At 50.3% G+C, this 13,348-nt stretch overlaps 1 protein-coding gene across 2 annotated transcripts; it reads left to right on the top strand.

Annotated features, from left to right (window-relative positions):
* Window positions 1–5,680: 5,680 nt before the first annotated feature.
* LOC132381415 (purine nucleoside phosphorylase-like) lies at window positions 5,681–12,965 on the top strand. Of its 2 annotated transcripts, none has more exons than XM_059950808.1 (6): window positions 5,681–5,830; window positions 6,612–6,781; window positions 6,927–7,030; window positions 8,491–8,666; window positions 8,788–8,978; window positions 12,472–12,965. In XM_059950808.1, the coding sequence occupies exons 1-6, from the start codon at window positions 5,808–5,810 to the stop codon at window positions 12,687–12,689; spliced, it is 882 nt and encodes a 293-aa protein (XP_059806791.1). In that variant the 5' UTR covers window positions 5,681–5,807; the 3' UTR covers window positions 12,690–12,965. The 2 variants fall into 2 exon arrangements, with proteins under 2 accessions (XP_059806791.1, XP_059806789.1); XM_059950806.1 differs by lacking the exon at window positions 5,681–5,830 and adding an exon at window positions 5,852–5,959.
* Window positions 12,966–13,348: the final 383 nt, after the last annotated feature.

The following is a 13,348-nucleotide window of genomic DNA, read 5'->3' as shown; positions in this document are numbered from 1 at the left end:
TCATTGCTAACCTGTTGCATTTATATCCTTGCATTTAGTGTACTGTATTACTTAATTTACTAATAAACTTTATTAGTTTCTAGTAATTACAGACTCCAACGAGTGTTCCATTTCTGCTGGTTTGACAACCCAGTTACGGGGTACGTAACAACACCTCCATCTCCACCCCACCACCATTACTCTACGCCAGTGGTTCCCATCCTTTTTTTGGCCATGCCCCACCTAATCACCTCTAAAATCCTGATGTCCCCTGTGGTGATATATAATTCTTATTATTCAGAAAGTGAACTCCTATTCACCTGGAGGAACCCTAAAGACCATTAACTTGGTTTAAACAAGCTTCCAAAGAACGTGACATTCATGAAAGAGAAAAATAAAAGAACCAAAGGACTGTTAAAGTTCTGAGGAAGAAATTACTAAGAAATTATAAAAAAAGAACATTAAGTGATATTAAAATAATAATAATAAATAAATAAAACAATGCCAATTTGTTTCTACAGCATACAAAGGCAGATACACCGTTTAAAAGAGATGACGCAATGTACACACCTTCACACCACCAAGAACCGAAAGCTACTGCAAAAAGCAGCATTGGCACGACCTCGTACGAGTTTCTTACGCGTTTGGACTTGTTCATTCCTTCCTTCCTACATCAGTCAATTCATTAATTTAATTATGAAGGCCATTCGATGGTTGTAATGATGGTGATACACTATATATACAGTACATACGCAATTACACATGTACATACACACAAGTATTTTTATGTATGCATTCTGTATATACACTTATGTATTAACTCGCACACACACTCATACTCACACAGACTTACTAGAAAAAATACACTGTTAATAACTCATTCTCAAATTGCCCCCCTTAAAAATCAAATTACCTCCATGTGGGGTGTACGCCCCACGTTGGGAACCACTGCTCTACGCGAAATAAGAGCTTCACCTGTCCAACCTCACTCTTTCAGACAGGCCCTCAAGTCCCAGCAACATCCTCACAGATAGCTGTAAGAGTAACAGGGAAATGTTTGTAAATTTTTACAGTGCCTATAAAAAGCAATCACCCCTCCTTGTAAATCTTCATGTTTTATCGTTTTACAACATTGAATCACTGTCGATTTAATTTGGCATTGTTGACACTGATTAACAGAAAAAGACTCTTGTGTCAAAGTGAAATCTCTACAAAGAGATCTAAATTAACTACAAACATAAAACATAAATCGATTGCATAAGTATTCACCCCCTTTAATATGACACACCAAATTATCACTGGTGCAGTCAATTGGTTTTAGAAGTCACATAACTAGTTAAATGGAGATCTGTTTTTGGAGACCTGTGTGCAGTTAAGGTGTTTCAGTTGATTGTTGTATAAATACACCTGTACCTGGAAGGTCCAACTGCTGGCGAGTCAGTATCCTGACAAAAACTACACCATGAAGACAAAAGAACACTCCAAACAACACTGCAAAAAGGTTATTGAAAAGTACAAGTCAGAAGATGGATACAAGAAAATTTTCAAGTCACTGAATATCCCTTGAAGGACAGTTCAGTCAATCATCAAGAAATGGAAAATATGGCACAGCTGTAAATCTGCCTGGAGCAGGTCATCCTCGAAATCTGAGTGACCGTGCAAGAAGGGGACCAGTGAGGGAGGCCACTGAGAGACCCATGACAACTCTGGAGGAGTTACAAGCTTCAGTGGCTGAGATGGGAGAGATTCCACATACAACAACTGTTGCCCGGGTGCCTCTCCAGGCACAGCTTTATGGGAGAGCGGCAAAGAGAAAGCCACTGTTGAAAAAGAAAACTCCCATGAGATCTTGGCTAGACTCTGAAGTCAGCCGGAAGAAGGATCTGTGGTCTGAAGTGTTATGAGTGCTGAACATTCCTTGATGGAAATGGGGTGCAGAGTTAACCCTTTCCCCCCTCCCCCCTTTGAGAACTATGAACCATTGCTATGCTGCTAATGAGAGAGAGAGATGAAGCACAGAGGCAGGGACATCTGCTACAGATAAGAGAGAAACACACACATTTGATTTATGTATTATGGCTTCTTCACTGATTGTTTACCTTTCGCTACAAGAAAGTTTCTTTGCTCGTTAACATTCCTGAGGAGACAGCCGGAGTGGCCTAGTTTGATGGACATAGTCATTTTGAGTTGATGGATGGTTGATACCCCGTCAGTGGGGATAAAAGACAGGTCTGGGGAGACACCCCTCAGGCACACCAGTGGACACACACAAGAAGGTGGGGGCTTCGAGGACCGAATCAGATCGGTCAACAAGGCTCACAGTGTGACGGCAGGGCCAGTGGGGACTTGTGTGTGTGTCCACTCATGCCAGAGTGACGAGTACACCACAGAAGGACGGTCTAGCCGAGAACGGAGGGGTCATAAGCGAATGACCACAACGGTACAACAGAACCAGAATACAACAGAAGGTTCGCTGGCTGCAGCTGCTCAATCTCTAGCTCTCTCTCTCTCTCTCTCTCTCTCTCACTCTCTCTCTCTCTCTCTCTCTCACACACACACAAATTACAACAACCGCAACTACCTCGGCACACATGAACTGAACTGAACTCTATATTCTCTTATGACAATTCATTTACCCCTAGACATTGATAGAGCTTGTTTATTATAGTCTATGTTTATTATTGCTAACCTGTTTTAAATGTATGTTTGCATTTTTGATATTGTATTGCTTAGTTTACTAATTAGTTTTTAGTTTTCGGTACCACCAGACTCCAACGGATTCTTCTATTTCTGCTGGTCTGTAAACCCAGTTACGGGGTACGGAACAGAAGAAACCAAACCCAGTTACGGGGTACGGAACAGAAGAAACCAAACCCAGTTACGGGGTACGGAAGAAACCAAACCCAGTTACGGGGTACGGAACAGAAGAAACCAAACCCAGTTACGGGGTACGGAACAGAAGAAACCAAACCCAGTTACGGGGTACGGAACAGAAGAAACCAAACCCAGTTACGGGGTACGGAAGAAACCAAACCCAGTTACGGGGTACGGAACAGAAGAAACCAAACCCAGTTACGGGGTACGGAAGAAACCAAACCCAGTTACGGGGTACGGAACAGAAGAAACCAAACCCAGTTACGGGGTACGGAAGAAACCAAACCCAGTTACGGGGTATGGAACAGAAGAAACCAAACCCAGTTACGGGGTACAGAACAGAAGAAACCAAAATTGAGCTTTTTTGGCCATCAGGCTAAACGCTATATTTGGCATAAACCAAACAGCGTGCATCATCAAAAACACACCATCCCTACCGTGAAGCACGGTGGTGGCTGCATCACGCTGTGGGGATGCTTCACTGCCGCAGGCCCTGGGAGGCTGGTGAAGGTAGAGGGTAAAATCAATGCAGCAAAATACAGGGAAATCCTGGAGGAAAACATGATGCAGTCTGCAAGAGAACTACAACTGGGGAGCAGATTTGTTTTCCAGCAAGACAATAGCATAAAGCCAAAGCTACACAGGAATGGCTTAAAAACAACAAAGTTGATGTCCTGGAGTGGCCAATTCAGAGTCCTGACCTCAATCCAATTGAGAATTTGTGGTTGAAAAGGGCTGTTCACTCACAATCCCCATGCAATCTAACAGAGGTTGAGCAGTTTTGTAAAGAATAATGGGGAAAATTGCGGTGTCCAGATGTGCAAAGCTGATAGAGACCTATCCACACAGACTCGAGGCAGTAATTGCTGCCAAAGGTGCAGCTATTAATTACTGACCTGAAGGGGGTGAGTAATTAAGTAATCAATTATTCTGTGTTTAATAATTGTAATAAATTTAGTCCAGTTTGTAGAAACTTGTTCTCACTTTGGCACGAGTCTTCTGCTGGATCAGTGTCAAAAAAGCCAAATTAAATTGACTGTGATTCAATATTGTAAAACAATAAAACATGAAAACTTCTTGGGAGAGGGGGCAATCAGGGTGAATACTTTTTATAGGCTCTGTAGCTCCCTGATGTTGACTGGGTCACTCAATGTCAAGGACAGAGAAATCCGGGCAGGTGTGAAGTGTTGCCTTTTGGAAGATGAAACATACAGGGACAGTACACGGTTAATGACTGGACCCTTAACAGTGTTGGCGTACAGAGGGAGCCCAGGGTTCAAGTCCACAGCTCCCTGATAGAGGCCTCACAGATCTATCGGGTGGTAAAGAAGGCTTACAGCATGCTCCAACCTGAACATTGACTTCTCTAACTTCCGTTAATGCCCCTCCTCTCCTTCTTACCCCATCCCTGATATATTTAGTTTCTCCCCCCTCCTTTTTTTTCTCTCTGTCTGCTCATCACTCTGCCTGTTCTACATCTCCCTCTGGTGCTCCCCTCCCCCTTTCTTTCTCCCTAGGCCTCCCGTCCCATGATCCTTTCCCTTCTCCAGCTCTGTATCACTTTCGCCAATCACCTTTCCGGCTCTCAGCTTCACCCCACCCCCTCCGGTCTTCTCCTATCATTTCACATTTCCCCCTCCCCCTCCTACTTTCAAATCTCTTGCTATCTTTCCTTTCAGTTAGTCCTGACGAAGGGTCTCGGCCCGAAATGTCGACAGCGTTTCTCCCTATAGATGCTGCCTGGCCTGCTGCGTTCCACCAGCATTTTGTGTGTGTTGCCTGAATTTCCAGCATCTGCAGATTTCCTCGTGTTTACAACATGCTTATTTTTATTAGTCTAGGCATTGAGTTCGAGAGTCAGAAAGTTAAGATCCAACTATATAAAACCCTACAGTACTGCATTCAGTTCTGGTTGCCCCAGGACAGGAAGGGTATTGGGGTCTTTGGGGGGGGTGCAGAAAAAGTTCATCAAGATACTGCCTGGAGGGCAGGAGCTACAAGGGGCGGCTTGATAGACACAGGTAGAGTACACAGTTGGTATCCTTTTTCCCCCGGGTGGAAATGTTAGCAGGTATTTAAGGAAAGCCAGTAAGTTTTTAGGCCAGGCAAGCTGTGACAGTATGTTGTCAGTCCGGAAAACTTCCACAAGGGTCATTCCTGGAAAACACACTCTTCGACAGAGCAAACATTGCTGGGGTCGATATTCCGAGTTCCTGAACTCACGGCCAGGGACACAGTCCCACAAACTAAAAACGTTGCTAACACCAAGGAGGAGGGTGGAAGGAATATTTACTTTGGACAATGTCTTTAGATTACAACAAATCTACTATAAATCGCACTGATGCACGGATTTTATTTTAACTAGTTTCTGACAGCACTAAACTAGAGGCATTGAACGTGTGGATAGTCAGAGGCTTTTCCCCAGGGATGAAATGGTTGCCACAAGAGGACACAGGTTTAAGGTGCAGGGGAGTAGGTACAGAGGAGACGTCAGGGGTAAGTTTTTTACTCAGAGAGTGGTGAGTGTGTGGAATGGGCTGCCGGCAACGGTGGTGGAGGCGGATTTAATAGGGTCTTTTAAGAGGTTTTTAGATAGGTACATGGAGCTTAGTAAAATAGAGGGCTATGGGTAATTTCTAAGGTAGGGACATGGTCGGCAGAACTTTGTGGGCCGAAGGTTTTCTTTGTTTCTATTATAATAATTTCATTTTACTCCCCGCCTCCCCTCTGATTGACATTCCCAGGAGAGTTCACAATAATGAGGGTGAGGGGGAGGGTGGAAGGTCTGGGCTTAACATCACACGCTTCCTTCACCTCCAGACGTGGGAGACGTCATACCCCTCCTTCGCCCCAGCCAATCAGAGGGCTGGGGCGTTGTGATGTAATGGGACGGGGGAGGCTTCTCGTTGATAAAAGCAGACGGCGCAGGCAGAGGGGTTTCCGACCAGGAAGCGATGGCGCCCGGGGAGAGGAGTGGGTAAGGTTTGGCCTCCAGAAATGATGATAGTGTTAATAATGCGAAACAAACAGGCGCTGCAGGGAGGAGGGAGGGTCGGATGCGAGGGTTCTGCGACACCGATGCTGTCTGTCTGAGCTGGGCTGTCAGGTGTGTGGCTCATTGTGTGCGTGTGCTGGCGTCCCTGGGGTGCCTCTACGTGTGTGTGTTGGGGGGGTGGGGTGCTGGCGTCCCTGGGGTGCCTCTACGTGTGTGTGTTGGGGGGGGGGGGGTGCTGGCGTCCCTGGGGTGCCTCTACGTGTGTGTGTTGGGGGGGGGGGGTGCTGGCGTCCCTGGGGTGCCTCTACGTGTGTGTGTTGGAGGGGGTGCTGGCGTCCCTGGGGTGCCTCTACGTGTGTGTGTTGGGGGGGGGGGTGCTGGCGTCCCTGGGGTGCCTCTACGTGTGTGTGTTGGGGGGGTGGGGTGAGAGAGCATGGTGTGTCTCACTCCACGCGAGTGGATGCGTCCCGCTGGACGGGAACCTGCTCGACCCCAGCGTCTCTCATCCGATCTCCGGGCAGCCGCTCCAATCCGCCCGCTCATCTCTAATGGGACAGTGACACATGATTTCCCCCCACGGCGTCCACATGCGAGTCGCAGAGGGTGATGGTTCATTCCGGGAGCCTGACTGTCAGGCGGGGATTCACCCGTGGGATATTTGCGGTCGCCAACTCCACGAGGAGGCTGTGGGAGATGAGCTCTTCCCTCGGGGTGGGGGGTGCCTGTACGGGACGTAAAGCGGATGTTCTGCTCTCTCCTGCAGATACACGTATGAGGAGTACAAGGCGACTGCGGACTGGCTGCTGTCCCAGACGCAGCACCGGCCCACCGTCGCCATCATATGCGGCTCCGGTCTCGGGGCTCTCGCCGACACGCTGAAGGACCAGGTTAAATTCAAGTACTGTGATATCCCCAACTTCCCCACCACTTCGGGTAAGGATGAACCCCGAGCTAAAGGCCCCACCCTCTCCTGCCGCTGCCCACTCCCCCGTGTCGATTGCCCTCACCCCCCCTCGCACTCACCCCATGCCCGTCCCGTCCCCCATACATACACTGACCAACCCTCTCTGCGTTACAGTGGCTGGCCACGCGGGGCAGCTGGTGTTTGGGACCCTGAATGGGAAGCGTTGTGTCTGCATGCAAGGCCGATTCCACCTGTACGAGGGACACGCCGTCTGGAAGGTGAAGTGAGGGAGGGCAGTAGCAGGGGAGGGAGAGAAGTGAAGGGGTCTGGAACGCGACCTTGTAAAAGTATCAGCGGCAATAGACGACACCTGGAGTCTGGTCTTGCTGTTAACAAAACCCTATTTTATTAGTAACTACGTCATACTGTAACTTAAACCAGGTAAATCAAGAGTTAAGTGTTATGTAGATATAGGTATAAATATACAAATCCCTAAACTACTTCAAGCCTGGGGTGATACTGTCTTAGGATGGTGTGATAGGAAAAGTTCAGTTCAGATTACAGGTTAATTAATACCAGATGCTTGTAATCCAAAGGCGACACAGATGCCATGACAGCAATACAAAATGACAATAGCAGTAGGTTTCATCTCTGAAGTTGTTCCACTTCACACACGAAATGTCACCGTCAGTGATCTTCAACGAATATCCTTCCAACACAAGTGGTCCCACAGCCGACTTCAGCTACGGGACATCCCAAAGTGGTGGCCACAGGATACTCAAACAGAATCCACGTATGGATTCTCACCCACCGACAGTAGCTGATCACTAAGGGGACCGTCTCTAAGGGAACCACCACCCTGGCAAGGGTCGACATACCGGTAGATTCCACAAGGTTATCCCAATCACACACAACGTGATAGCCACTTATCCAGTTCCACGACCGACGAAATAACTCCAACAGTGACTTGCCACAGGGGTGTCTTTCCTCAGTGAACGACCACACCCAGACAAAGGGTGAATACACACGTGGTATTCACAAGGGTTTTCCCCTCACCAGAGAACACATTTCTGTGGATTAGCTATGTGACAGTCACACTTCAGTATTCGAATGGAATCACACTCACCCTCACGGGCTACTCGGAGAGAGTCCAAACAGTGATCTCTTAGTCACTAGGTTTCTTCTGTTTCAAACCTCCCCCCTCTCTTCCCCCCCTCTCTCCCCCCCTCTCTCCCCCCCTCTCTCCCCCCTCTCTCCCCCCCTCTCTCCCCCCCTCTCTCCCCCCCTCTCTCCCCCCCCTCTCTCCCCCCCTCTCCCCCCCTCCCCCCTCCCCCCTCCCCCCCTCCCCCCTCCCCCCTCCCCCCTCCCCCTCCCCCTCCCCCTCCCCCTCCCCCTCCCCCTCCCCCTCCCCCTCCCCCCCCTCTCTCCCCCCTCAAACAGTGTCTAAAAGTCATTCTCATTCTCCCAGCATTTTAAAGTGACAGGCCACAGACAAAATTAACCCTAGGGGTGTATAACAAGGGGCATTAAGGTTGGATTTGAGGAGGCTGAGGTCGGGGAAGTTCAAAGTCATTGGGGGGAGGAAAGTTGAGGGCTATGGGTTAGTGGTTTTGAATGTTGCACCTTGGGGGTCGGGAGTTCTTCAATGATGGTCAGGGTTGAGGTGCAGGAGTTGGCGAAGTTGGGTGAGGGTTTGGCTACGGGTCAGAGCGCCATGGTGACGCCCCTGTGCCCACAGACCACGTTCCCGATCCGGGTGTTCCGGCTGATTGGGGTGAAAACGCTGATCGTTACCAATGCGTCGGGGGGCCTAAACCCCGACTACAAGGTGGGCGACATCATGCTGGTGAAGGACCACATCAACATGCCTGGCTTTGCGGGGGTCAACCCGCTGGTGGGACCCAACGACGAGAGGTGAGTCCGAGGGGCAGGATGGGAGGGGGTGGGGTGAGGTGAGGGCAATGGGGGTGACCTATAGATGGGCTTGAAGGATCTGGATCCCGGTGATCTGAACTTCCCGTTTTCTCTCCCCCAGGTTTGGTGAGCGCTTCCCCTGCATGTCGGATGCCTACGACAAGGAGCTGCGGAGTCTGGCTACCGAGGTGTCCCAGAACCTGGGGCTCAGCCACACTCTCCGCGAAGGCGTCTACTGTGCCCTGGGCGGCCCGTCGTACGAGACCATCGCAGAGTGCCGGATGCTGAAGGCTCTGGGAGCGGATGCTGTGGGTGGGTACCTCTGTCTGTCCTGGTTCAGCGGTGGGGGGGGTGGGGGGGGAGATGTAGTGGCGTTTGAATGTCAGAAGTGGTGAGATTACAGAGCACCACAACACAGACAGGCTGTTTGGCCCATCTAGTCCATACTGGACCATAGCCCTCCTGTCCACGTACCTATCCAAAACTTTGTTATAATTGAACAAACCTCACTTCCATTGGCAGCTCATTCCACACACACAATCTCTTCTCCCCCCTGCCGACTGGGAAAAGGCACCGAAGCATTCGGGCTGTCACGACCAGACTATGTAACAGATTCTTCCCCCAAGCCATCAGAATCCTCAATACCCGAAGCCTGGACTGACACCTTGCCCTATTGTCCTGTTAATTACTTAGTGTAATGCCTGCACTGTTTTTGTGCACTTTACGCAGTCCTGTGTAGGTCTGTAGTCTAGTGTAGCTTTCTCCGTGTTGTTTTTTTACGTAGTTCAGTCTAGTTTTTTGTACTGTGTCATGTAACACCATGGTCCTGAAAAAACATTGTCTCGTTTTTACTGTGTACTGTACCAACAGTTATGGTGGAAATGGCAATAAAAGTGACTTGACTTGACCACCTTCTGAGTGAAGAAGTTCCCCTCAGATTTCCCCTTTGATATTTCACCTTACACCCTGAACCTGTGACCTCTCGTTCAGGTCTCAGCCAACCTGAGGGTGATGCATGCGGGCAGGCTATCTATATACCCCTCAATTAAGAGTGCATTCAGTGTTCTTTGAAAGTGGCGTCACAGGTAATGGGGTCATAAAGAGGGCTTTTGGACTTCATAAATCAGGGATTCCCAATTGGGGGTTATCAGACCCTTCAGTTCTGATAAGCTTCCATGCCGTCAAAGATTCAGAGCCCCCTGCTCTGTAAGAGCTGCCCTAGTTCTCCTGCACTCCAGGCAACTGAGACCTAGTCTGTTCAATCTTTCTCAGTAAATCAGCTCCATGAGTCTCAGCTGCATTCTTGTACAATTCATCTGCATTCTTTCAACCTTATTTATTTCCTGTAGGAGGGTGATCAAAACTGTACACAATACTCCATATTAAGACAACAAGCAACACGCACAAAATGCTGCTGGAACGCAGCAGGCGTTCAGGGAGAAGTACAGTCGATGTTTCGGGCCGAGACCCTTCGTCAGGACTAACGAAAGAAAGAGACAGTGACAGATTTGAGAGGGGGAGATCGGAAATGATAGGAGAAGACAGAAGGGGGAGGGATGAAGTCAAGAGCTGGGAAGTTGACTGGTAAAAGGGATACAGAGCTGGAGAAGGGAAAGGATCATGGGACAGGAGGCCTAGGGAGAAAAAGGCGGAGGGGAGCAGCAGAGGGGGATGGAGAGCAGGCAAGGAGTGATTGTGAAAGGGATAGAGAGAGAAAAAAGGGAAATAAATAAATAAGGGGGTAAGAAGGAGGAGGGGTGCTAACAGAAGTTAGAGAAATAGATGTTCATGCCATCAGGTTGGAGGCTAACCAGACAGAATATGAAGTGTTGTTCCTTCAACCTGAGTGTGGCTTCATCTTGACAGTAGAGGAGGCCATGGATAGACATCTCAGAATGGGAATGGGACGTGGAATTAAAATGTGTGGCCGCCAGGAGGTCCTGCTTTCTCTGACAGACAGACTGTAGGTGTGTATCGAAACAGTCTCCCAGTCTGCGTCGGGTCTCACCAATATATAGAAGGCCACACCGGGAGCACCGGACGCAGTGTACCACACACAGGAACAGGATGTTAGGCCTCACCAATGTCTTGTACAACTTCAACATATCACCCCATATCCTGTACTCAACACATTGATTTATGAAGGCCAGTGAGCCAAAAGCTTTCTTTACGACCCTGTCTACCTGTGACAGCACTTTCAATAAGTTCCCAGATCCCTCTGTTCTAGTGAGGGATAGAGGAACCTCGGTGTCCAATCTCTGATTGGGTTAAAATTGGTGCCAGTAGAAGTGACCTGTACAGTAATTTTTCTGACCAATGGAAGCAACTAGACCATGGGCTCCCAGCCCTTTTTAATGCCATGAACTCCTACCTTTAACTGAGGAAAGCCCTGAACTAGGTGGAGCCTCACTCTGTGTCTGACCCCGGGAGTGTGTGATGGGACGGTGTGGAGGGAGATTCACTCTGTGTCTGACCCCGGGAGTGTGTGATGGGACGGTGTGGAGGGAGTTTCAGTCTGTGTCTGACCCCGGGAGTGTGTGATGGGATGGTGTGGAGGGAGTTTCAGTCTGTGTCTGACCCCGGGAGTGTGAGATGGGACGGTGTGGAGGGAGATTCACTCTGTGTCTGACCCTGGGAGTGTGTGATGGGACAGTGTGGAGGGAGATTCACCCTGTGTCTGACCCCGGGAGTGTGTGATGGGACAGTGTGGAGGGAGATTCACTCTGTGTCTGACCCCGGGAGTGTGAGATGGGACGGTGTGGAGGGAGATTCACTCTGTGTCTGACCCTGGGAGTGTGTGATGGGACAGTGTGGAGGGAGATTCACCCTGTGTCTGACCCCGGGAGTGTGTGATGGGACGGTTTGGAGGGAGATTCACTCTGTGTCTGACCCCGGGAGTGTGAGATGGGACGGTGTGGTGGGAGATTCACTCTGTGTCTGACCCCGGGAGTGTGTGATGGGACGGTGTGGAGGGAGATTCACCCTGTGTCTGACCCCGGGAGTGTGTGATGGGACGGTGTGGAGGGAGATTCACCCTGTGTCTGACCCCGGGAGTGTGTGATGGGACGGTGTGGAGGGAGATTCACTCTGTGCCTGACCCCGGGAGTGTGTGATGGGACGGTGTGGAGGGAGATTCACTCTGTGCCTGACCCCGAGAGTGTGTGATGGGACGGTGTGGAGGGAGATTCACCCTGTGTCTGACCCCGGGAGTGTGTGATGGGACGGTGTGGAGGGAGATTCACTCTTTGTCTGACCCCGGGAGTGTGTGATGGGACGGTGTGGAGGGAGATTCACTCTGTGCCTGACCCCGGGAGTGTGTGATGGGACGGTGTGGAGGGAGATTCACTCTGTGCCTGACCCCGAGAGTGTGTGATGGGACGGTGTGGAGGGAGATTCACCCTGTGTCTGACCCCGGGAGTGTGTGATGGGACGGTGTGGAGGGAGATTCACTCTTTGTCTGACCCCGGGAGTGTGTGATGGGACGGTGTGGAGGGAGATTCACTCTTTGTCTGACCCCGGGAGTGTGTGATGGGACGGTGTGGAGGGGGATTCACCCTGTGTCTGACCCCGGGAGTGTGTGATGGGACGGTGTGGAGGGAGTTTCACTCTGTGTCTGACCCCGGGAGTGTGTGATGGGACGGTGTGGAGGGAGATTCACCCTGTGTCTGACCCCGGGAGTGTGTGATGGGACGGTGAGGAGGGTGTTTCACTGTGTCTGAGCCTGGGAGTGTGTGATGGGACGGTGTGGAGGGAGATTCACTCTGTGCCTGACCTGTTGTGGAATTCTACCCCCTCCCCACCCCAGGGATGAGCACGACCCACGAAGTGATCACTGCCCGTCACTGCAAGCTGCGTGTCCTGGGGCTGTCGCTGGTCACCAACAAGGCGGTGATGGACTACGAGAGTGAGGAGCGGGCCAACCATGAGGAGGTCCTGCAGTCCAGCAAGCGCAGCGCCCAGATCCTGGAGAAGCTGGTGACCCGCATTGTGGCCCGGATGGACTGCAGTAGAAATGCCCCCTGAGGGTCCTGTGCTTGACTTGACCCCACCCTCCCCTCCCTTCCTTTCACTCCACCCCCCACAACCCCTTTTTTACCTCGCAATCTGCCCCAGCTCTGATATAGAGAAACAATTAAATAACCTGATTCCCAGCTTCCGGAGGAATGGTTCATTCTCCACAGCCAACCACCTCTCACTCCTTTTCCAGGCATCCCAGGAGCTAGGCCCTTCCACCAATGTGATGATGTCCGACTCCAACTGACCAATGGGCTCCCCCCGTCGCTTGGAATGGATCCAGTAGACTAATCAGGAGATCCCAAGGGAACCATTTACCAATGGGGTGGCCGGTTAATTTGTGCAGTCCAGTTGACCAATGGGGAAGCTCCATGGTGCTGCGAACGGTCCAATTCCCCAATGGGGATGCCTCGTGCTGCCAATTTACCACTGGGGTCTGTGGAGTTTGAGAGGAGGTTTGCGATTGGATGATTGAGTTGTGGGAAGCCCAATCCTATGCCTGTTTGCATTGACACGGTTTGCTTCTTAGAATTTCTGGGACCAAATTAATATCATGACAGAATATAGTTTATAGTTATTTAATCTGAGGTTTTTGTAGTCTGCTGGTGAGGGGGAGAGAACTGTCCACCTTTGTGAGAGATCACTTCCAGGGTGGAGAGTCCCCACCC

The sequence above is a fragment of the Hypanus sabinus genome, chromosome 26 (assembly GCF_030144855.1).
Source record: "Hypanus sabinus isolate sHypSab1 chromosome 26, sHypSab1.hap1, whole genome shotgun sequence".
Taxonomy (NCBI): domain Eukaryota; kingdom Metazoa; phylum Chordata; class Chondrichthyes; order Myliobatiformes; family Dasyatidae; genus Hypanus; species Hypanus sabinus.
This window is presented reverse-complemented; position numbering and strand designations above follow the sequence as displayed.